The 23,707-nt window shown below is 41.7% G+C and overlaps 4 protein-coding genes across 8 annotated transcripts; 2 read left to right on the forward strand and 2 right to left on the reverse strand.

Moving 5' to 3' along the window:
* Positions 1–5,552: 5,552 nt before the first annotated feature.
* LOC108147528 (xenotropic and polytropic retrovirus receptor 1) lies at positions 5,553–10,261 on the reverse strand. Its single transcript, XM_017274112.2, has 6 exons — positions 9,542–10,261; positions 7,856–9,044; positions 7,212–7,406; positions 6,838–7,007; positions 6,433–6,675; positions 5,553–5,804 (listed from the first exon to the last, which is right to left on the reverse strand). The coding sequence occupies exons 1-6, from the start codon at positions 9,608–9,610 to the stop codon at positions 5,655–5,657; spliced, it is 2,016 nt and encodes a 671-aa protein (XP_017129601.1). The 5' UTR covers positions 9,611–10,261; the 3' UTR covers positions 5,553–5,654.
* A 1,096-nt stretch (positions 10,262–11,357) lies between these two features.
* LOC108147529 (motile sperm domain-containing protein 2) lies at positions 11,358–12,449 on the forward strand. The gene is made up of 3 exons (XM_017274113.2): positions 11,358–11,632; positions 11,695–12,180; positions 12,243–12,449. Exons 1-3 carry the CDS (start codon positions 11,545–11,547, stop codon positions 12,392–12,394), a joined length of 726 nt encoding a protein of 241 aa, XP_017129602.1. The 5' UTR covers positions 11,358–11,544; the 3' UTR covers positions 12,395–12,449.
* Positions 12,450–12,728: 279 nt separating this feature from the next.
* Positions 12,729–21,230, forward strand: LOC108142590 (motile sperm domain-containing protein 2). 4 transcript variants are annotated; one of them, XM_041708497.1, is made up of 7 exons: positions 12,750–13,077; positions 14,726–15,211; positions 15,441–15,661; positions 19,020–19,092; positions 19,428–19,531; positions 19,595–19,921; positions 19,992–21,230. In XM_041708497.1, exons 1-7 carry the CDS (start codon positions 12,987–12,989, stop codon positions 20,172–20,174), a joined length of 1,485 nt encoding a protein of 494 aa, XP_041564431.1. In that variant the 5' UTR covers positions 12,750–12,986; the 3' UTR covers positions 20,175–21,230. The 4 variants fall into 4 exon arrangements, with proteins under 4 accessions (XP_041564432.1, XP_041564431.1, XP_017122045.1 ...); XM_017266556.2 differs by lacking the exons at positions 12,750–13,077; positions 14,726–15,211; positions 15,441–15,661 and adding an exon at positions 17,184–17,448; XM_017266555.2 differs by lacking the exons at positions 12,750–13,077; positions 14,726–15,211; positions 15,441–15,661 and adding an exon at positions 18,532–18,667.
* A 15-nt stretch (positions 21,231–21,245) lies between these two features.
* LOC108142589 (regulator of chromosome condensation) lies at positions 21,246–23,389 on the reverse strand. Of its 2 annotated transcripts, XM_017266554.2 has the most exons (4): positions 23,330–23,389; positions 23,211–23,269; positions 22,440–23,139; positions 21,246–22,378 (listed from the first exon to the last, which is right to left on the reverse strand). In XM_017266554.2, the coding sequence occupies exons 3-4, from the start codon at positions 23,101–23,103 to the stop codon at positions 21,498–21,500; spliced, it is 1,545 nt and encodes a 514-aa protein (XP_017122043.1). In that variant the 5' UTR covers positions 23,104–23,139; positions 23,211–23,269; positions 23,330–23,389; the 3' UTR covers positions 21,246–21,497. The 2 variants fall into 2 exon arrangements, with proteins under 2 accessions (XP_017122043.1, XP_017122042.1); XM_017266553.2 differs by lacking the exon at positions 23,330–23,389 and having other exon boundaries at positions 23,211–23,318.
* Between the last annotated feature and the right edge of the window lie 318 nt (positions 23,390–23,707).

A 23,707-nucleotide genomic window follows, 5' to 3' on the forward strand; every position in this document is an offset into this window, starting at 1 on the left:
CACCACAATGGAAATCGGAAACTAGTGGGCGTCAAAGTCAGGAGATGGAGCATCTTGACTTCAATCAAATGTTAAATTTTAAAGCCTTCTGATTACTTCTCCTGCAACTCACGAAACATATTGACAGATTTAAGGACCAAGGACTTTTCCTGCCTCCAGCAGACGTTCTGGACTTTCACTTGATTTATAGCTTATGACAACTGGGTGAGGTTATATGTGTGCTGTTGTATTTTTAAAAGGCAGAAAGTAAACAGAATCTTTGGGGCAACTCGACGCTTGACGAGAGCGGCAGCCAGTTTGTCACTTGCTTTATTGCGTATACGCAGCGTGGCCGGGAAAAGGGTCGATTTGGCAGGAAATTTATGTAGATTTATGTGCGTGTGCTCTCTTAAAGCACATCAAACTTTCTCATGGTTCGGTGTCTATATACATTCAATTAGAAAATTAGCATTCAAATGAAGCTAATTTACGCTCCAGAGAGATGCCATAAAAGATGTAAGCATCTTAATGAATATTAAATGAAGAAAACAATTTGGGATTAAAATTCCTTTGGCCAAAGCGAGGAAAACTTAATTTGAAACCTAAAATTCGTAATCCTCGAGAAGGCATATTTACTGTTGAATATGACCAGCTCTAAATGGTCATTTGGGGGCTTATAAATGGCTTGTTTAGAAAGAGAATTCTGCAAAGTGTAAAGTAAAAACAGCTTTGGGGTATTAAAGCCGCATTTTGGTTGCCAGTGACTAAAGTCGTCTTCCGTCATTGGGGGATTTGAAAAATATTTCAACCGACACGCATTGAAGCCAAAATAATTAGGACATAAGTCGGCTGAGCTTTCGCATTAGCGAAAAACCGTTTGTCAGCAATAAATCGTGCTAGTAAATAATGTGGAACGAGGCCCAGACATCAATCTTCTTACCCCAAAAAAGCTGTGGGCTTGGGTGACAGTTCAGTGTTAAAATATAGGGAGATTCATTGGAAATTAGGCAGATGCGGCATATGTGAACGCTGTAGGCATTAAGACTACAGGAGGGTTTTTCCGGAAACCTTAAGCCTTTTTTAATTGAGCCTCTTTTTTATGAGCTGCTTCAAAGTAAAAACCGCGTACTTCGAAACAAAAGCAAACATCTGACCTTTTTTCAGCCGGTACATTATAAGCATACAAAAGACTTGAGGTCTTTCTCACAACAAGACAAGCTGTTTTTTGCAAATAAAGTATTACTGTTTTCATTTCTTGAATTAAATTTTGTACCTTTCACAATACTCTGGAAGACTTTACCAAATGGAATTTATTTACTTACCCTTTAAGCATTTCGTGATCTTTTTAATTGGCAATACACCCACGTTCTGTATAAAAGATATACAAACCAATAAAGCAGTAATAAAATATTTGGTTGTTGGACAGCGCGAATACCCTTTTCGAATTCACTGGTAATGAAAACGTTGACCAATAAATATAAGCAAAAATAACCGAGATAAACTAAAATTAATTTCTGCGAAACAAAAGCTTGCCTTACTTTACAGACCCAACATACCCTCTTTCTTTAGAGGGTACAAGACAGACCACAGCTGAAATAGTTGCCACGACAACGATTCGCGGGTAAATAAATCCGAAAAGAGAAGTCGGGTGTAAAGCGATTAATATTTCAGCAATAAATAAGCAAATTTTGAGGAGGATGAGTAAAGCCGAGTTAAAGTTTGCAAAATTCTGGGCAATCCAATTACCATGACATTAAATAGTTTTAATTTGATTAGCCTAAACGGTGTAAATTACAAAAAATATTGCTAAACGGCTAATTACATATAAAGTGAATTTAAAATAATTTAATAACATTTCCAAACCATTTCGCACCGAACTAAATGCTGTAATACAAATAACATTTTTTTTTCTCAAGAAAGAAAAACTTTAACGGGGTACAAACACTTTTATTTGTTGATCTTTCATTAGAATAGATGCAATATTATTTTAGTTGTCCACCATGTTTATTTTGTCGGCAGAAGGTTTGCACTTAAATTCGCTATCAAAACTCTGGCTGACGTCGCGAATGACGCTTGACATTTTTGGCCAACAACAGATGGGTTCTCAAAACTTCGTCATGGAAAAGTGAAGAAGGATGGAATAAAGTGTCCTCTTGGTGGGAAAATTTCTATAAATGATAAAGCGACTCAAAGTGCTTGAGCTTAAGCACGGTTGACAATTGATATGCTTCCAAATTAAATTTTCATGGAGCGTGAGCATAAGAAATAAGCTTATTGCAATGCGCTTTAAGGATTTGAAACTGGTTATGAAACCCGTTGAAAGGAAATTTCTTATCCTTATTAACTCCATTCCGCCGCATTAGAAGCTCGAAAATGTGACCTAAATTATGCCTCATATTTGAATGGTTTTTACGTGTCCATTGGGTGACATTTGCGGATGCCATTTGGCGTCCGCGTCCATTAGTTTCAATCAAATTTCACAAGCAAACAAGCGGACCAATGAGCGCGTGTATATGTGTGTTTATATAGATTGGCATTAGCATGCAATATAAATAATAAACATATTATAAATAGCTTTTTCCTCTGCAAGCACTACGGCCATCAATCAATGACGGGCAAACGAATGGGACTAAAGGCCGTTGGCTTCGCTTCCACATCGAATAACTCAGCACATCCCACTCAGATGGACCGGAATGGCACTGGCAAATAAGATTTATGCCCCCCTTTTGGGGTTATGCATACATTTGCTGACATTAAATTCGGCAACCCGAAATTGAAGGGCACGCACTTTCGCCAAGAAAAAATACTTTTCATGGTTAATTAAAACTCGCGCGGCTTTCGATTAGCATATTGAGTGGCAATTTCCGACCTCTTCCTGTCTGTCGCGGTTGTCAGGGACCATTGTCAGCTGCTTTAAATTAATTAATTAACTTTCGATGTAAACATTTGTTTAATCAATGTTCCGTTTAAAAATAAGGGCTGTTTTTGACACTGAGAGGTACAGTGGAAAATGTAGAGCAAAGTTTGTTCACTTCCAAACGGAGGTTGCTGTATTTACCCACAGGTAAATAAAGTATACGCAACGTGGTCTAATGGCCTGCAATTTAAGTCACACAGGTGTTGTTTTTGTTTTAATGAGCCTGATGTCTGCACACGCGTCAGCAATCAAAGCATTCTATTTCAGGGCTTTATTAGAATTATTTTCAGCAACGATTGCATTTTAACTACGTTTGATTGGCAACATTTATTTATGAAATTTATATTAGAATATGGAGATCGATATGTTCGGGTAAACTTGAATTTGCGCTCGCTTAATAATTTCACACATACCACACAACCAGCTCAGGCCTTTCAATCACTTAATCCTCGAACATTTGCATATCTCGATTATATTGCTGCTTTGTGGAAATTCATTCAGTCGTTGTCACCGAATGTTTATTCATTTATCAGCCCCAAGCGCAGATGTTTGTGAACAGGACCAACTAAAACTAACACGGGGTGCTAATAGCATTTGCAAACGGTGGACATGGCGTATACGCAATAAGTAAACTTCAGTAAGCTAAACAAAACAATTGCAATCAGGAACTTCAACGTTGCCAAATGCAAACCATGCCGAAAACGTGAACACAACGATACGTATACGCACGGTGGCTTATTCATGCGAAAGATTGCTTGCATTGTTCTGTGTACACAGCATGTGTTCGCCATCAGTTTTTGGTGGTCCCTCTGACAAAACAAAGAAAATCTGCTTTGACAGCGGTAAGGGAACCGAACCGAAAAAAAAGACGAATGAAAGATGGGAAAAAATTGTGATCAACAGATAAAGTAAGCGCAGCCGATTGTCGCCAAGGTGTAGGCCTGAAAAAAAAAGAAAACATGAACAGTTTTATTATTTCCCAGAACACAAGCACATTTTACATTTTCATCAGCTTAAGAGCTATAACCGCAAGGTAAAATAAAATACCCAAAAAAACGTTATCAATGGGTTTATCTCGAGGGCTTCCAAATTAAATGTCGCTAAATATGGCCTCACACCCACACAACGACTTACATCCTCGGGATTATAAAAACACGCCCAAAAAGGGTCCACTTATCGCAAGGCTTCAAAATTGAGCACTCGCCCGTAGGAGATTCGCATCAATGTGACAGTCGCCAGCCCGGGAATAGCTAAAAGGGAATTCCTATCTGAGAGCCATGATGATGATTCCTAATGGCCAATGCTTTACTACCGGAATGCTTGCCCGGCAACGGAATCACATAAAAATGGTTCCCGAAAGACGAAAAATTCTAAAAATATAAAAATGAATGAGCTGCACTTCAAATTGAACCTTGGCTTCATACAAATAAGCAACTGTGTTCTTAAAGACTGAAAACCGTGATATAATCCGCTTTTATACAGAGCACTCAGAAGGCATGTGCCAAAAGTAGAAACGAGGAAAACCCTAAAAAGGTATTTACCTTACATAAGCACAAAGCTTGCAAGCCATATTGATTGCCAGATGTTTCACTTTCAAGTTCATTTTCCGATTTATTTGTCAACTATTTTCTATTCGCTTTTTTAACATCAACTGCATTACCAAAAAACCCAGATTTTATCAACTGTTAAAATGCAAAATTAAAATAATCAACCGCAATATGGCATAAAAACGGTAAAGAATATTTATTAAAAAAACAATGGCGTTTTTCCTAGAACTACAAAACTTTTTCACTACCAGAAACACAAAAAGTTTCTTAAACAAACAAACTTTCTTTTGCCAAAACTTGGTAAACTGCCCGCTTACTTTATCAAATTGAGCACATATTAAATTCGACAACCATTTTTATCGCTATTTGCTAATACGATGACCAAACATTTTATTGGTAAAGCTAAAGTTGAAAGAGCACACAAATGCAAACACTTTGTGTATTAACCGCGATTATGAATCAATAAAAATGAAAGAATTTTAAAATGAAAAAAGTCAGCAGGAAGCAAATATATTTCAAAATTGTATTAAATAATACAATAACGACGAATCCTGACAAAAACCCACCAATCAATCAATATACAGCAGCTGTGAGCGAAACTCAACTCCCTGCGGTATATCACGTTGAAATATATTAAATTTGTTTGTCAACAGCAGCCTCCAATGGAAGTTCTTGAATACATGTTATGCAAAAAAGAAACCATCCAATTAATTTCCAAAAAAAGAAGCTGACAACGAACAAATAAACTGACAGTTTCTTGCTAATCGGTGGTCATCCATGTTTATGCTTTTACGCATGATCAAAACGTCATGCATACCTTGGCATGTCAGCAATAATTACATATGCTAGCGTTTACGCAAATTTGCTATGACAACCTCAACAATCAGGCGGACAACATGGTTCGGCAAATGTATTTTTAGGCACCCATCAGGCCAGACCCATATAAAGCAGACTGTTTCCCAAAGTTTATTGTTAAACTGTCACGCAAATTGAACTTCTGTTCATCATCAATCGTTATCGCATTCTCCACCCACATACAGTATTAAATGGCATCGAAAAACCTCGAACTTTCTTGCTCACAGATGCCACAATCTAAACAAATGTGATCATTTAATCCTTGTTGGAGAATGCAGCTGCAGTGCTTTATTAGCATAAACTTAAAATTTGTGCACACAGAGAGAGGTTTGTTGGGTATCCGCATAAACAAACAACTAAGAGCAAAGGTCCTCGATGGATTCACCCTGGAGGAGCAGACGGTGCTCCTGTTTGTTCTTCTTTGTTGTGGATTTGCCGCCAGCGGCTTTTCCACGCCTTCGATTTAAGACGCCATCCGTTTCATCCATCATTCGTAGTATAGTGGTCTGAAGTTTAGAAAAATTAGGGTGTGAGGTAAGAAAATGGTTTTTTTTTTTCGTAAGAATTGATATAAATATTGATATAATATGTAATTGATATAAATATGTTGCAAAATGGGAAACTTATAAAGATACGGATAGTGTCAGGCTATCAATTAAATTTTCATTTAGTAGCACATCGTTTGAACCAATTTATTTAAAAATTTGTATTAAAAGATGTCAAAAATATATTTTTTTTTATCTCCGTTGGTGCCACAAAAGGGCAATAAGCGTTTTGCATCAACACTCGCCATCGATGACAAAAAAATGTGGTCGATATTACACAGTCTTCCTTTAAATTTAAATTGTTTACATTGCCTTAAAGCAAAAAGAGAACAACATGATTTTTGTTACTCTAAAATACATTATTATTAGAAAAATAAGCAACATTTGAATTTTTCAAATAAAAAATAGGTTTCAAATAACAAGCTAAAAACTTTGGTTTATAAATTCGATTTGTTGTAAATCACGGTACCACAGTTTATTTAGGTAGGACAATGAAGGAAACCGTGATTAACTATACTGTATTGTATCTAATTTGTAACGTAATGTGTACATGATTTTTTTGTGCTATGTTGCTGTTAGCAAAACTCACCTGATCTGAGCAATCCATAGGAGCCACCGAAATATCCCTCACCGCTCTGAACTTGCCCACGTTGTTCAGATGTTCGTTCTCCAGTCGGAAATAATTCCAAATAAAACGTCGGAAAACCTCCAGGGGACTGAGAATGGTCATCATTACGTCGCCTTCGATGTAGCCAGCCTCAATTAGACTCATGGACAGGGTCCAGCTGAAGCGCAATATTAAATCCTCAATTATGCCAAAGTAGTAGAACCACTGCGGACCGAGAAAGCAGCAGAAGTCGAGCGAAGGAGAGGGATAATGAACGCTTTGAAAGATTGTTTTACGTGCCGTTTGGCCAAATATTTATCGTGGCCATTATTTGTGGGGGTGCACCCACTCTCTTCACCTAAAAACAATACCCATCCCAATACTCACCGTCGATGAATAAACGATTTCCTCACGCAAGAATCGATTGTCGCCCGCCTTCGAGTCGAACAATCCCCAGTCCATTTTGATGTCCCATGTGTAGGCGTAGCAGGAGGAGAAGATGGCCGCCGTAATCCAGCAGTAGAACCAGGGATTCTCCTTGGACAGCGGATAGGTATCTGTAAATCAGACGGCCACAGAGTGAGTAGGATAAGGTGCACGTGCCGTCCTGCCAAAACACAATCTACATGTATTTTCGGCCATGAAGACGGCACTAATTGGCACCGGACCGTAAACAGCACGCATAATGTATATATACTTGATTCTTGCGGTGACGTTGGTCTGCCCTAATGAACTCACGCCCGCATAATGAATCCACTTACCCGTAGTGGTGTGATATTTGTGTGCAAATATCACCACAAAGAAGGATGTTGCATACTTCGCTGCGTTGACCAGATGCGGAAATGACTCCTTTGTGTCCCGGTATCTGCGGATGCACTGAGCGAACCGAAAGTAGGCGGGCAGAATGGCAACAATGGGATGCAGAAGGGTCACATACTCCACACAATGGCTGGCAGCTGGTATGGAAATAGACAAAGGCGGTAAATTAACCACTGTGGACTGCATAAATAAATCATTCATGTTGCCGATTCCCGGAAATGAATTGATAATTTAAATTCATTTTCTATTATGTATGCCAACTTAAAAGCAACATTAACTGGGGTGGGAAATGGAGCTTTTTCAGAATAATAACAAAGAATGTTAATAAAGGTCAAGAAGAATAACAAAAAGTCCAGCCAGTAATAGCATAAATTGGCAAACTAAGTTTATAGTCAAATAAAAATCCAAAACTATAACATTTAAGGCCTTAAATTCTGTATCAAAAATTGTAGTATCATTTGAAATTTTGATGCGTTATGAATAAATGGATTAAACATGACATAGGAACTAAAAGGTGAAAATAATGTCTATGTGCAACTCCATAGATAGTTTAATTTTATTTCACAATAAATCCTGCCTCACTTACCTTTTCCAGCCTTGTGCCATGTGGGACTCCGACCAAAGAAGCAAATGAGGAAGGGTATGTCCAGGAATGCCGGTACCATGCTGTTCAGCTGATCGGCCAGCCAGAAATCGGCAAAGTTAACGAAGCAGAACGGCGCCATGACCACTCGAATCAGTACTCTCAAGGCCCAGTATCGGGCCTCATGATGGAAAGTCTTTGTGGGATTGAGCAAGAAGGCGGCCATCAGTGTGTAGAGGCACAGTGGAGCTGCGTACTGCGGAATGCCCAGTGGATCGCAAAAAATGTAGCTCAGCACACAGATGGCCCAGATGACGCCAAAGACTGAAGCCACCTCCATGATGTTCTGTTCGGACAGGTGATTGCGCGGATCCAACTCGAAGATAAGGACGTGATTCACACCCGATGATCTCCAGCCGTAGACGTTGACGCCCCAGAGGAACAGGCATTCGATGATGAGGAATGGCGCACGGAACATCCTCATTCCCGCCCGCCAGTTCTCCCCAAAGCCGTAGAACATGGCCGCAATCACAACCGTTATGAAGAGGACCACAAAGGCGCCGGAGAAGAGGCCCACCTTGAAGGTGGTCCATGGGCTCTGCTGCTCGCCCAACGGCGGCACCCGCAACCGCTTCATCGCCCTCTGTCGATCACCGCCCTCGATGTCCTGCGTAACGGCCTGCTCCGTTTCCTGGATCAGCCGATCGATGTCCTTGTTGGTGTAGAAGTGCGCCGCCTCCACGTGATCCGTGCGCCAACGTGCACCATAATCGACGCTCAGCAGCTTGTCATGTTTCTTAAGTATCTTACGGAAACCCGTGAAGTTGAGGTTCTGGTAGTTCTGGAGCAGTATCAGCCCCAGATAGAATTCACTAAATGCCAACTTGAGATCCTGTATCTTGCGCGCCGGCACATTCTTCTTGCCCAGCGGCGTTCGCCTCTTCCACGCCGGTTGTTTCTTCGGATGGCCCATCTCCAGGGCCTCGGTCAATTCGCTGCGCAGACTGCCGTATTTGCGAGTCGCCTCGGCCATCTTCTCCGAGTAGAATGTGTTGATCTTGGCCAGCTCCTTGTCGCAGTAGTGAAAGAACTCCTCATCGAATTTGGCAAAGTAGCGGGTCACCATCTCGCGCTCCACGAGCTCAGCGGATGGCGATTGTTCGATGGCCGCATAAAGCATGGCTTTCATCTCCTAAAATATAAAAGAACATTAATTAATAATTAATATTATTGCCAAAAACCTATTATTTACGGAAATACCTTACTTTAAACTATCTCTTTAAATTGTAGTTTTGTAGCCAAATGTTATTGCCATGCCACATTTCTTATATCGGTTGTGAATTTTTTATAAAATATTTAAATTATACCAATGTGAACTTTACTTTTGTACCTGACTGTTTTCATACAACCCCCGCTCATCTTGGCCATCGTTTATGTTCCACTTTCCTTGCCCCGTCTTCCCATCCCCTTTCGATTTGTTTACGTCCGAGAAGAGCAAAACACATAATGCCGCTATTTAAGGCGCATGCGCGTTGAAAGCTCCACCATTTGACAGTTGGGCCAAAAATCAGCTGTTGGGGACATGACGTCACAGCTGGTAAAATGACAGCGGGAAAAGCACACTCGTCCGTGTATCTACACGGATACAGATTTTTCCGCACCTCGGATCCGTCGATTTGCGGCACTCACCTCATAGTTAATGTACTGCTTTCGCCATTCCGGCGTTATGTGGGCCGTCAGGTGTTCGGCGAACTTCATCTCGGGGACTTTGGGGATCTCACAACTGGCTGCACTGCATCCGCATCCGGCTGAACGGCGAGGACGTGGTCGCTTCGAACGCACGTTTTCACGTAAACATCACAACTGGGCCAGAAAAGTTCTTGGACGTCGCTGTCGATGTCGGATGGTCCAAATGGCGGGGGCTGCGGATGCACGGGGCTTCGAGCTTTCGATATGTATGTAAATGGCTTCGGTTTTGTTTTTGTCCGCTCGTTCCGTTCCTCTCATTCGTGTTCAATGTCAACAATAACAAAAGCGCAACACATATTGAGTTCAAAAATTGATTTTATTTGATTAAATTATCTAATTCATACATTTTGCAAACTAATTAAAATTCCAAAAGTTTGCGTTGTAAATCAAATGCATTATTACCAAAACGCATTGTTTCTTTAGTCTGACTCATAATATGAAATATAACAAGAAGAAACGATATAGTCGAGTGTCCCGGCTATTTGATACCCGTCAGTTAGCCAATCAATTTCATAAGAAATATACCCCCGGTAAATATATGGGATTAGGTGGCGCCATCGGTAGGAAAATGTTCTCAAGAAGGCATACATATACTATAAACACCTTCTTCTACCTGTTACATACTGTTCACAGAATACAACATACCCTTTTACTCGAGTAACGGGTATAAACATTTAACCAGCAGCTGTTTAGCAATATAACTACCATGTCGTATTTCAAGTTATTAATAACGCCATTAAAAAAAGTATATAAGCAACTGCTTGGCATTCGTTTAAAAATAATAATAGAAGACCTTTAAACTCTCTATCTGGGTAATAAAAACAAGCAGTAAAACAAATTTAATTCGGATTGCTGATAACAATATATACATACATACAAATTTAAATCGGATTGCTGATAGCAATTTATATATATCATACATACATTCACATGGAACTAAATTTGAAAAAGTAAATTAACAATTTGCTCACACAAGAGTTTAAAGTTCATTACTATTTTTAAAGCACAATAGTTCAAAAATCAGGAGAGTGTCAGCATCTAATGATGACAATAAAAACTTAATTACTGCAATTATTGCAACGAACACATTTCATCCCTATATCTGGGTTATAAAAAAAGCAAAGAAACAAATTCAGTTCATAGGTTGATAAGATTAATATATGTATGGACTATTTTTGCACTTGTATATATATTTGCTACATAAAACTAATTGATAAATTTCCCTTGTTAAGAAAATAAAAGAAATTACTGTAATAAAAGCAAAGCCCTACGATTTGATATCAATTACGGCTACCGCAATCATCGACTGGCATTTGAAGGGAATAAATGAGCACAGTAGACTAAGCTTACTATATCGAATCAAGGAAAACCACAGAGAATTTCCCCAGCCCCCCAGTTAAGATGTGTATACAGAACTAGTGGATACGTCATATATGGAAAAAAAGCACAGCTAGAGCAATAAAAAGCAAGTTCCCAAAGAGTCGCCTGCACAAACCATAAACATTACCAGTTCCCGAGCTTATTCCGCTTATCGCAATTGCCTGGGCCCTCTTTGATTGCCCCCCCCCGGACTGGTCTGCGGGTAATGTGTTTGTCTTTTTTTTTATTATTGATTGAAGAAGGGGCGGCAGTGCGGTTGCCACCGCCCGACCGCCACCCGCATTGAGTCATTTACATGATCGTCTGGAAAGCAGAGCACAATTGGAGAACAAATAAAACGCTCCCGGCGAGCGAAACGGCTGACGTTTGGGGCCAGAGCTGGCTGTCAGTCGTTGAGTAGTCCGCTCACTGGCCAGTCATCCCGCTCGCAGATTAAGAATACTTCATACTTCCTCCCCAGAACTCCTAACAGTTAAGGGGTAGATAAGGAAAATCTATTGGTATAAATTTAGACTCCACCGCAGGCGACATTTCAGTTGGTGCGCGTACACCCAAGCAGCAATATGCCCTCAGATCAGGAACCCACTGCCGAGCAGATTAGCCAAGTCAAGACTAGCATTCTCCAGAAACTGGAGAAGGAGCCACCAGCAGGTAAGCCAAATAGGTAAAAGTAATCAGATCTAATCAATCTAACATGTATATTACCAAAATAGAACCCTTCCATCCCAACGATCTGAAGCGCATTAACGACAGTGACCTATGGATCACCAAACTGCTGCAGGTATATGACTTTGATGTGGAGAAAACGATCACCAGATTGTGGGACAATCTCGCCTGGCGTAAGAGCTTTGGAGTGTACGACATCAACGAGGGGAACTTAAATCAGGAGTACCTCAACGATGGCTCCATCTTTGTCCACAACAAGGACAGGGACGGAAAACCCCTGCTGATCCTCACCATCAACAAGCACTCGAAGAGTCGGAGTCAGGAGGATCTGATGCGCATCCTGGTCTTCTGGGTTGAGCGATTGCAGCGCGAGAGCAACCTGGATAAGATGACCCTTTTCATGGACATGACTGACTCCGGTCTGAGCAACTTGGATCTGGACTTCATCAAGAGTATTATCGGCGTGTTCGAGACCAAATACCCCTATGTGCCCAACTACATTCTGGTGCATGACTTGCCTTTCCTCTTGAATGGTATGTTTTTTTGATGTTTTTATTTGTATCAATATTATATTTGGTTTGTTTTCTGTCCTTAGCTGCCTTCAAAATTGTCAAGACCTTCCTGCCCGCCGAAGCTCTGAAGATTCTGAAAGTGACGACCAAAAAGGACATCGATCAGTATGTGGACAAGGACAACTGCCTGAAGATCTGGGGTGGCAATGACGAATACGTTTATAAATTTGCCTAAAAATGCCTTAAACTTTGTATGATAGTGTAAATAGTACGATATTTATTGCCCGGAATTCGCCGTTTGTTTAATCACTCCAGCGAAAAGCTTCAAAAGCTTTCAGTAGTACAATGTTTTCGCTCAAGCGTTTGGAGGTAATTGTAATGCAGGTGGTATACCTCCCACGCGATCACGTTCCATTGCAGCAGTACGGGGGTGGGTGGGTTGTGGGTTGCCCTTTTGGGAGGCCCATTATAGTACCGCGGAGAACCAGGTGCTCCACATTCGATCCGTACGCCAACCGACTGCCAACGATCGTGGCGATATACCTATATCCCCAGCGTGGATAGCCGCTGTCGACACCGTTAGTAGCTCATTCAGTTAGCCGCGCACGCTCGTGGAACGCACTTGGATAGCTCGCTGTTGTACCTTCACCTGTGTTCCAAGTTGAGCACTTTATTTGTGGGCCCAATCTAATCGCAGTGAAAGTGGATTTCAGATTAAAAGCGAAGCGATTGGCATACCAAATTGCCCCCTTCGATCGGAATTAAATCTTAATGTTTAGTCTGTCCACGATTTTGGTTGTGAACGAGTGTGTTAACTAGCCGGCGGCATGGGCATCAAGGTCAAGGAGACGACCCCCGGGCAAATCGAGGAGCTGCGCGAAAGGTTTAACAGCAAATATGCCTCATCACCGCCCGCAGGTGAGATAATCCAAAACACCCGTCGGATCCAAAGTGCAACGTTCGTTAGCTGTGCTTCAGTTTATGGTCATTTGTGTTTTATTCGATAATAAGTTGAGATATAGCAGTGTTCTGTTAATAGTTTGTTTATATTATACATTCGGTTTGGCTTATTTGTAGTGCAAATTTGCCATTTAGTCAATGAATAAATTAAACAGCCCTGCCTAGTGCATCGATTAGTCTGCCTGAAGTGCACTTAAACGAAAGCTCTGAACTTGAGACCTAAGCTATAGCTACCTGAGGAACTATATATAGAAATAGTTAAGGCATATAGTATATGGACTTCCGTATAACTGCCTATCATGGGCAGAAGGTTAAGTGGCTGGGGCCAAAGTTTAACGCAACCTAGTAGAATATTTTAAAATAGCTCTCATTGATTGAAGAGTTACCTCAATACTGATAAGTGCAAATTTTCTTAATGTTTACTTTTAGACTTGTGGTGTTTTGAAAGTCCAACATTTAGTTTCCAAGCTTCTTCTAAAAAACAGTACACACCTTTAACCAACACTTGTGCCCTATGCTGTTATCAACTCGCTCCTTATCTTTATACCCTTGCAGAGGGTATTATAATTTCAGTCAGAAGTTTGCAACGCAGTGAAGGAGACGTTTCCGACCCTATAAAGTATATATATTCTTGATCAGCATCACTAGTAGAGTCGATCTAGCCATGTCCGTCTGTCCGTCCGTCTGTCCGTCTGTCCGTCTGTCCGTCTGTCAGTCTGTCCGTCTGTCCGTCCGTTTATATGCAAACTAGTCTCTCAGTTTTAAAGCTATCTGCATGAAACTTTCCCAAAAGTTGTCTTTCTATTGCAGGTAGTATATAAGTCGGAACGAGCCGGATCGGACGACTATAGCATATAGCTCCCATAGGAACAATCGGAAAAATAATTGAAAAAAAATTATAACTTTGCTGTTTTTTAATTTTTTGTTTTGTTCTTCGACATAAAGCAATGGTTAAATATTTCAGAATTATGGTTAAAATTTCATCAAAATCGGACGACTATAGCATATAGCTCCCATAGGAACAATCGGAAAAATAATTGAAAAAAAAATTGTAACTTTGCTGTTTTTTAAATTTTTGTTTAGTTCTTCGACATACTGCAATGGTTAAATATTTCAGAATTATGGTTTAAATTTCATCAAAATCGGACGACTATATCATATAGCTCCCATACAAATAATAAAAATATATAAAAGAACAATCAAATAATTAAGCTGCAAATCGTCATAGCTTCAATGTTTTTAAACATATACGCAAGTAAATCATAATTTTAATGTTTTCAAAAATATTTAATTCTTGCGATAGCTGCAAGGGTATATGAACTTCGGCTTGCCGAAGTTTGCTTTCTTTCTTGTTTTTATAAACTTTGATTCTGGCACGTCGTATGTAAAAGTTGATTAAATATTCATGAATGTGAAACATCAAAAGCACATTAATAAGAAATAACAGTTCGTGGGAACAGTATATTGTAACCCAAAGCAAATATATATCATATCTGAAACTTATTATCTAGTCAAAATATTTTCTTAAGCACAAAAGCGTTCGAGTAACCATCGATAAGACTGTAAAAATCTTTTTATTACTTTACATGGCCTGATCCGCTGTTAGTACCCTTCCATCCAGTGGATCTTGATCGCATTCGCAACGAAAATCTTTGGCTACAGCGATTCCTGGAAATGTATGATCTTGACATGGATACGGCATTTAATAATTTGTGGCAGACGTGTGCCTGGCGCCAATCATATGGTGCCAATGATCTCGACGAGAGCCAGTTGAACCAGGAATATCTAAAGGAGGGATCAGTATTTGTGCACAGCACTGATATCGATGCCACGCCCCTGTTGGTATTCCGCGTTAAGCTTCATAGTAAATCCAAGAATCTGGATGACCTGATCCGCATCGTAGTGTACTGGGTGGAGAGAACCCAGCGGGAGCAGCATTTGACAAAGCTGACCATATTCTTTGACATGGCGGGCACTGGATTGGCCTCCATGGACTTGGATTTCGTTAAGCGGATTGTCGAGACATTCAAGCAGTACTATCCTAATTCCCTGAATTACATTTTGGTGTTCGAACTGGCCTGGGTGCTAAATGGTAGGTACTGCATGGAATAAATTAATCTAATATCAAGAATAATATTTTTCTTTCAATATGAATTACTACTAGCAGATAATCGTTCTCAGCTCTAGAGTAGTTTAAAGATTTTTCTTTCATCTTGATTCCGTCATTATTTACTTGATATGAAATCGATTTGTTGCTCTAACTAATCACATTCAACCATAACATTAACCGTGACCGTGACTTATCTCTACCTTCCCTTTAGCTGCCTTTAAGGTCATCAAGGCCCTGCTGCCACCGAAAGCAGTTGAGATTTTGAAAATGATATCGAAAAAGGACATCGGCCAGTATATAACCAAGGACAAAAGCCTGGCCAGCTGGGGTGGCGAGGATAACTACGAATTTAGCTTTGTGCCGGGGGCCAAACAGTCCGCCAAGCCGGTGGCCGCCAATGCCGGTGATGATGAGCAGTTCGCGGACAAGAAGGTAAGATACTGGTTTGGGTTGGAGATACTATGTAGTAGCAGGACACCCACAACAACAGACTTAATCTCGAGCAGTATCCGGTGGTGGGGTGTGTTTCATTTGACATGGCTGCACCCGGAAGAAGTCGGTCCCTCGGTCGCCTAATTGCTTTTTCCGAAACCGCACGCGAGCCACCTTAAAGCGCTCTTTCCATAATTGATTCACAGACTTGGGACGCGTATTGATTTAGGGTGCGCTGTTTGCGTGTCCTGCGCGAGTTGCGCCTGTCCCCAACTGACCACTAAGCTAACCTAAACGAGGTTTTGTCCCAGTACACTGGGGAATACTAATTTATTTCAAGCTTTTAGGTAGGATTAGGAATACTGAGCAGGTCTTGGCGATGTCGAACATGGGACTACAGCCTTGTTGTAGGTTTTTTTTTTAGGGAAAGGATTTGGCTGGTTTAAAAACTAAAAGTTTCCTTAATTGTGGTTGAATTCACCTGCTTTCAAAAACATTAAGTGCTGCGATCCAAAACACTTCAATAAAGACTTCAGAAATGTAGCTTAAAACCTTAATTCGAAATCCGGTCCCTTACAACCATTAGGAGGAAATGTTTAAGAGAAGTTTTGATTGAAGCACAGAATATAATTATTATATAAGAAATTTAACATATATCAACTGACTAATTTCGACTTGTTTTTTTCTGTTTTAATTTTGTTTATCATTTTTTAAAACTTTTTAAACTGGCTTTGATAGCACTAGTCTGTGCATTTACATATTTTGTAACTACGGTTCTATTTGATTAATAATACGTATACTTATTTTAATAAATTAATACGTGACGTATGAGTAATTTTTGGAGTGCATCAATTGCAAATTAAAATCCAAAATTTAAAATATCATAAGTTGTGATTTTTTTTTTAAGCCACCCTAGGGTACATATGTATGAGCCTTATCAACATTTAAGGTGAAAATTGGTGTATTATTATTGATGCATCGATTATTTTCAATTTAATTTACGGCTGTTGTAAATATTATTATTTGTCTTAGTGTAGCTGCTCGTTTTACCCGCAGCAGTCGGTTGGCTGAATATTACAGCAGCTATTTATAGTCCTTTATTTGACATATTGCTAAACTTTCGGTTTCTGGCTGGGGTCAGTGGTTAGCGGTCAGCTCGAGGCCCTGAAGCATTGACCCGAAAAAAGTGGAACGCGCACATTGCCACAGGGATTAAAGCATTTTTTATGTGTGTATCGTATGTGTAAATGATTCCCAGAGCGAATATTATCCAGTGTCTTGCTCACACCCACTCAACCACCAACCCACACAACGGCACACCCACACGTACACCCACACGACGTCATCGTTTAATGCACTCTCTCATTGCAACGGCACTTTCATTCTTTCATTTACAGTTTCAGTTCATTTTACGTCAGACGGAAGTAGCAACAACAACAGCCGGGCGAAGCTGATCGAGAGAGAAAGCGAGAGAGAGAGCTGAGAGAAAGGCGGAGAGAACGAGAACCAAATGCTACGACCGAAAGCTCTGAGCTTTTTGGGTGTGCTTTATTTTTAACATTTCTGTTAGCAAAACTGAGAGAATTCAACGCGAACTAGTCACAAAACCTCACAAGCAACCTCATTTTACGTTCGTTTCGTGTTTGTTCCCAACTTGTGCTAGTCGTCTTGGGCATTTGCAATATTTAATTGTTATTAACAAATAAACTGATAGACAAAGGAGAAGCTGCGGCGAAAGCTGCATTGTTCTTGTACCAATTGATATTCATTCTTCACCAAAAATGAAGGTGTGTGCGTACGTGTTTTGTGTACGGTGACCTCTCGCTAAGTGTTCATACTCATCGAATTGTGCTTGAGAAATCTGTGTCAGTCCTTTTAGAATCAATAAATCATTTATAAACCTTCGAAAATTCCAAGTATTTACTGGCAAGGCAGACTTTATCCGGTTAATTATACAGAAAGTTGACTGTCTACCATGGTGATCATGTGTGCGTTACGTGGAAAGACCAAACAAAAGCACAACAAACCCGAAACGGATCGAATTGACTTGCTACTCAAGACGATTTTTTCACCTTGTGTATATTGCCTTTGCTTAGAAAGACAACTGCTGTTTGTTCAGTTTAAATTCAAGAGAATGCATTATTTAATTTTCGACCCGTTGGATGTTTCTGTTGTTTCACCCATTAATCCCAGCTTAACGATTTTAATATTAAATTGCAAAATGTAATTTAAAAAATAAACCAATTTCAACGCAGTGTTATAAAAAATATAAAATGTTGGTTTGGTAATATAATCAGATAATCTATAAAAAAATTTTATTAATTTAAAAACAACAACGACAACAGTTTAAAATGTGCGTTTGCCATTAGAAATGAATATACAACTGCGGTCAAAATAATAATAGTGCGACAGTGTTTTGTGCAAGGAAACATACCACTAAGGCGTAGGACAACTTTTCTTTTAATATATCATAATACTTACCAATAAACAAAATTGGTCTTTCAAGGAAATTTATACCTGTTAATAATTTTTATAGTTGACCTATTAAGTTTATAGCATTTGCTTCACGAAAATATACAAATTTTTTCAAAACTCGTTTCCAAACTATTTTTAATTGCCACTTACATAAGCCAAAAAACCATAATTTTGACCGCAAATGTAATTCTTTTAAATTTTTTAGAAAAATCTCGTTACTAGAAAACTTTTGCAATCTTTAAGCTCGGCTTGAAATTTTAAATTAAAATACTTACCGATTTTAACTCAACGATAACAGTTAAAAAGATTGAATGTGCTAACGCGTTTTGAGAATCCCGTAAGGCAAATTTGGACAATCCACCGCTTTAGGGGTTGCCAGCTGTGGTTTATTTTGGTGGTTGCGAACTAATTGCAATAATCTCCAAGTCTGAATGCCCGGCTTTAGCTATATGTCGTTGAACTTGGGTCAAGAAAACTCTGTGAGGGAACTGGCGAAAGTGACCGATGTCTGAGTCAGAGCGTTATTATTACGTGAGTTTGAGATTGCATCCGGAGGTCAGTGATGATAAGGGTGGATAAAACAGCCCAGATGAAACTCGTAATTCCAATGCATATGAGATTATGAGGTATACAAGACCCGCACATACTTTCCCCACATCCGGCTGAAAACCAAATCAATCCAATTCACCAAACGACCTCCAGCACAAGTGGAACTGGAACCCTCGCCAATAATGCCAGCTCAAGGGTGCCCAGAATAGTAGGGCGGCCCTTGTGAAAATGACACATAAAAGCACGTTCGCAGGGGCTGAATAAGGGGGCGGCGCCAAACCATCCTACTCACCATAAAAGACAGCCATTTGAACGATTTCTTTTTAACCGACAGGTCACCTTTGCCAATACCGCTCCCCTGGTGCTCAAGGAGTCCAACATCAACGAGATGCACACTCCATCCGAGGGTAAGAAACCATCCCCTACTATGTTCCTTTTCTATCCCTTGAAACTCTAAGCCCAAAGTTTCTATCGAGAATTTCAATACACTAAAAAATATACAAATATTTCATATAATTTGTAGTCGCGTATTTCGTACCAAGACTTAACTGTGAAATTTCGACTTTCTATCAATGCCCATAATGTCACAAATATATATCGTAGCAGCAACTAGCCTTATTTTAGTTCTTAATTCTGTTAAATCAAAATTTTCTGGTCCCCACCCAAATTACAAATATTCAAAAACGTCCCTATTATTAACAACTAACAAGCGGGGGACCTTTATATTGCTTTTCTTGATTAGCCATGCTGCAAATAGATCCCAAGGAGTTTGTCAACTTTAACTCGAAGAATGCGGAGGCCACGCTGAACCTCAAGTCGATTGCCAAGTCGGCTGTGACCTACAAGGTGAGTCTTTAATACTGTTGCCACATAGCGTACACTGAAGATACAACTCGTTTACCATTTCAGATCCAAACCACATCGCCGGAGAAGTTCAGAGTGCGACCCCGCTGCGGAATAATCCAGCCAAACCAGGAGGCCTCCATTAACATATGGCTCAAGTCGGAGCACCAGCTCAGTGCCGAGAGCAAGGACAAGTTCCTGGTCATGGCCATGGTGGCTCCGAGCAGTGAATGCTGTGGCTCCGATGTGACCGATCTCTGGCGGAACAAATCCCCATCGGCGGTGGACGTGGAGCAGCACCGGTTGGTCTGCCGCTTCGATGCTCCGAAAGCGCCACCGGATTGTCCGAACAAGGCCAGCAAGGCCAGTGTAGATGGCAAGAAATCCTCGATTGTAAGTGGCCAAATGGCCTTGAAATTCTGTAAATTTATATATTAATATATTGAAATTCTATGGAAAACAGGGGAACGATCCGGCCTCGGTGATGGAGCGCCAGTTGGCATTTACCCAGAACCTGCAATATGTGACGCTGGCGCTGCTTATGCTGCTCTTTGCCGGCTTCGGATTCCTGATGTACCAGCAGATGGGCCACCACTCGTCCACCTGCCCCAAGGCGACGGCGTATTCGTGCGCCAAGCGCAAATAATATTTACTTTCACCGTGTAATCTGACCAGGCAGGAGCTGAACGATGCCGCTCGCAACAGCCACAATAATGAAGACCACGATTGCGACTGCCCTGAGCTGGGTAACTGCGCCAGTGCGTTCGATCTGATGGAATTGGGTCTGGACTGCGCCGAAGACATGGACCAGTTCGATGGCGAGTGCCTGGAGGCCCTGATCCAGACGCATCTGCAGCTGTGTCGCAGCTGTCAAGGCATCGGCGACGACGGGCAGCTGGGCGGCGTGGCTGCCGGCGGCCATCTGCTAGGACTCATCGCCTTCGCAAGGAAGCTGGTGCGCGTCGTCCTTTCGCTGTCGCTGCTGTGCGGCATCTTGTTCGTGAGCTTCTACCTGGGAAGCAACTACGGCGGAAACTCCACCACCACCACCATCACAACCTCCCTAGCCACAGTTGACTCAGGCAGAGGCAATCGTCAGCCGTGTTACTACTCGTAGTCAAGCCAAAATCCACACTTATATGATATCCAGGGTGGTTCGATTTGTTTGCCAGAAATTGCAATTTGTATGTCAATGATAACATTTGACCCTTGCCTGATATTTAAAAAAAAAAATGCACGTGGGAACCGAAATATTAAATTCTTCATACCTACTTCATTGGTTTGCATGAAAAAAGCCTGGATTTTTTTTCTTTGAAATGGATAAAGGGTCAAACCTAACAGTTTACCTATAGTTTCTCCAAATTTTATAATGATTCCTTCGCTTTCGGAGGTTCCTTCATTTGTGTTCCTTTCCTGCAAATCGAGTCACCCTAAATATAAACATATTTATATATACATCTTTAGATCTATGCTAAAGTAACATTTTGTGTTGTTGTCTTGATATTATTCGAGTAAATGGTGTACCCCACGCTTACTGCCCCAATCTTTGTAACTATTTTGTCGGTAATCTCCCGGTCCTCCACGCCTGAGCCAAGAACTTATAGAACACTGTGAGTAGGATATGTATGTCTCTTTTTGTAAATTATATAAACAAATAACCGATTATTTATGTCGAATTAAAGTTGATTAGTTTGTAAATAAATGTCAAATAGTTTCATTTTGCGTTTAAATACAAATTTACTACGGTTTCGTACTTTAAACGAGTGTAATTTATAAACATTCAGTTGGGTTAAGAAAAATGTGTTCATCGTTAGGCAGACTAGTAATAAGCAAAACCGCCGAACTATGTATACTACGAATCCGGACCAAGAATAAACATTCCTTAAGCGTAAGGTAAGCGTACGGGTTTGTAAACTTAATGTGACGAAAAACAAAGTGGGAGGAAAGTAATCGCATTTATACCTAAATCCTATGTCTTTTTTCCGCCTCGTTTGGCTGTCGGCTTCTTGGCTTTCTCGGCCTTTTTGGGAGTCGGTTCCCCTTCGGCCGCCATCTCGGCATCATCCTGCGGCGGAATCTTGTCCTTTTTAGTGCTGCTGCTGCTGCTGCCGGATGGCTTCGCCTTCTTGGAAGGAGGAGCTGGAGTTGGCTCCTGTTCGGCCTTCTTATCAGCATCGTTCTGCGGCGGTGTCTTGTCCTTTTTGCTGCTGCTGCTGCTGCCGGACGCCTTTGCCGGTATATTCTCCTTTTGCTCCTGCTTATCCGCCTCGACGAGGAAAAGGGCATGCTGGCCACCGCCAGAGGCGAGCAGCATCCGTTTGTTCTGCGTGTTCTTGCTCGCCACCACGACTGGCTCGAGCTCGTCGTCTCCATCGCCAACGCCCAGTTGATTGTTGACGCCGGAGCCCCAGGAATACAGTTTGCCATCCTCGGAAACGGCATAGGAACAGACTTCGCCGCAGCCCACGGCCACGATCTTGTCACTCAGCTTCGTAACAAGGGTCGGCTTCTCCACAACATCCTTGACATCGCCCAGACCAAGGCGCCCGTACTCCGGACGACCCACCACCGAACACTTGAGGTCTGTGGTCAGGACGACAGTGTGATGCTGACCGCCGGAAATCTGTAGGATATCCTTGAGTTCCGTCTTGATCGGCGTCACTGCGAACTCTTTGCCCTTCGTCTCGTGGGCCAACTGCTTGAAGTTATTCAGTCCGGTGGCCCAAATGATCTGCGTCTGCGATTCGCGCATGAATGTGCAGTAGTTGGTGGCCCAGATGGCTTCGAAGCGTTTGGCCCGCGTGATGATCAGCTGGGTGGGCCGCAGCAAGTCGCGCTTGCCACGACGACCTGGGTGACAACGAAATGGTTTAATTCGGATGCTTAATATTATAGTTACTAACCAACTTACCCTCGCCCGAGATGGAGCGCTCTGAGAGTCGGCCCAACTGTCCCTGTTCGGCGCAGCCCACGGTGAAGACCTTCCCGGCCGTGGTCAGGATGACCAGGTGATCGGAGCCCGAGGCGATGCTGCAGCAGACAGTGCCCTCCATCAGATCGATGGGCGTACGCTTGTTGCCGTCGATGGTGAGGCCCATGTTGCCGTGGGAGTCCCGGAAAGAGCCCCAGGCGAAGACGCGTCCATCCTCCAGCAGACAAGCGGAATGCGAGTCTCCCGCCGAAATGCACAAAGCCTTGCCGGGCAAATCGATCAGTCCGGGCGTTGATTCGCTGCCATCCTCGCTGGTGTCGCGACCCAGGGCGCCCTCATCGTTGCAGCCGAAGGAGTAGATGTCCCCCGATTTGGTCAGCACCAGGTTGTGCATGCCGCCAGCGGAGATGTCTACGGGATCCGGGATGCCCGCCACCGGGCTGAGACGCTTGCGCTCCAGGATGTCCTCGCCGAGGCCCAGTTGGCCCACATCCCCGTTGCCGCAGACCAGCACGGTGCCCACAATGGTCCTCCGATGGGGCAGATCCAGATGAAAGGCGACCCTGCCGCGCTTCGCCTTGGGAGGATGTTCCTCTGACTCGCCGTCATTGTTGTTGTTCGTCAGGGCCTTTCTGCGCGGCATTTCTACTGGTATTTTCACAATTTTTTGTGTCCGAAACTGCAAAAAATGTGTATATAATATATAAGGTTAGGGACGCCGCGGATGATGCCGTGTTTTCTTGCACTCACAATGGAAATAATGCCGGTCTCTGCTTCTGCGGGAATTCCACGTTGTCTGGATGTTGTTGCTGCGGAAGTTTATGGACGAGTGAAAACACAGGAGTGCAGCGAAATTGATTTCGGCTTACCTGGGCGACGAAAATGCGCGGGAAGCGGTGGCAGCTGGCGCTAGTGGTGGCAAATAGGCGGACGATTACCGCGTCAACTATCGATAACAGGCAGGTAACAAATAGTACAGTACGCCTCGGAGATAAGTGCAAATTAATATCAAGGACTTTTATCTTTTATCGCAAAGTTATCTGCGAAATTAATAACAAAATATATTAAAAATTGTATCGACCATAAATTAAACAGTAGTTTTCTTATAGTTGAAATACAATATATAAGGAAATCGGCAAGCAACACAAAGTTACTATAATTAATAATGTATTTCTTATTTCAAAAAGAGCTTACACTTTAAATACAATTTTTTTTTAATTTGTGCTACCTATCATATAATAGGTGAT

This window comes from Drosophila elegans, unplaced genomic scaffold (genome assembly GCF_018152505.1).
Source record: "Drosophila elegans isolate 14027-0461.03 unplaced genomic scaffold, ASM1815250v1 contig_208, whole genome shotgun sequence".
In the NCBI taxonomy this organism is placed as follows: domain Eukaryota; kingdom Metazoa; phylum Arthropoda; class Insecta; order Diptera; family Drosophilidae; genus Drosophila; species Drosophila elegans.

Coding starts and splice junctions, on each gene's coding strand:
- LOC108147528 (XM_017274112.2), bottom strand. CDS start 9,610: ATGAAGTTCGCCGAACACCTGACGGCCCACATAACGCCGGAATGGCGA. Junction 9,045..9,541: donor AGCAGTACATTAACTATGAG/GTGAGTGCCGCA, acceptor TTTATATTTTAG/GAGATGAAAGCCATGCTTTA. Junction 7,008..7,211: donor CAAATATCACACCACTACGG/GTAAGTGGATTC, acceptor TCTGATTTACAG/ATACCTATCCGCTGTCCAAG.
- LOC108147529 (XM_017274113.2), top strand. CDS start 11,545: ATGCCCTCAGATCAGGAACCCACTGCCGAGCAGATTAGCCAAGTCAAG. Junction 11,633..11,694: donor GGAGAAGGAGCCACCAGCAG/GTAAGCCAAATA, acceptor TTACCAAAATAG/AACCCTTCCATCCCAACGAT. Junction 12,181..12,242: donor CTTGCCTTTCCTCTTGAATG/GTATGTTTTTTT, acceptor TTCTGTCCTTAG/CTGCCTTCAAAATTGTCAAG.
- LOC108142590 (XM_041708497.1), top strand. CDS start 12,987: ATGGGCATCAAGGTCAAGGAGACGACCCCCGGGCAAATCGAGGAGCTG. Junction 15,662..19,019: donor AGCAGTTCGCGGACAAGAAG/GTAAGATACTGG, acceptor TTTAACCGACAG/GTCACCTTTGCCAATACCGC. Junction 19,532..19,594: donor AGTCGGCTGTGACCTACAAG/GTGAGTCTTTAA, acceptor TTACCATTTCAG/ATCCAAACCACATCGCCGGA.
- LOC108142589 (XM_017266554.2), bottom strand. CDS start 23,103: ATGCCGCGCAGAAAGGCCCTGACGAACAACAACAATGACGGCGAGTCA. Junction 22,379..22,439: donor GCGCTCCATCTCGGGCGAGG/GTAAGTTGGTTA, acceptor GTTGTCACCCAG/GTCGTCGTGGCAAGCGCGAC.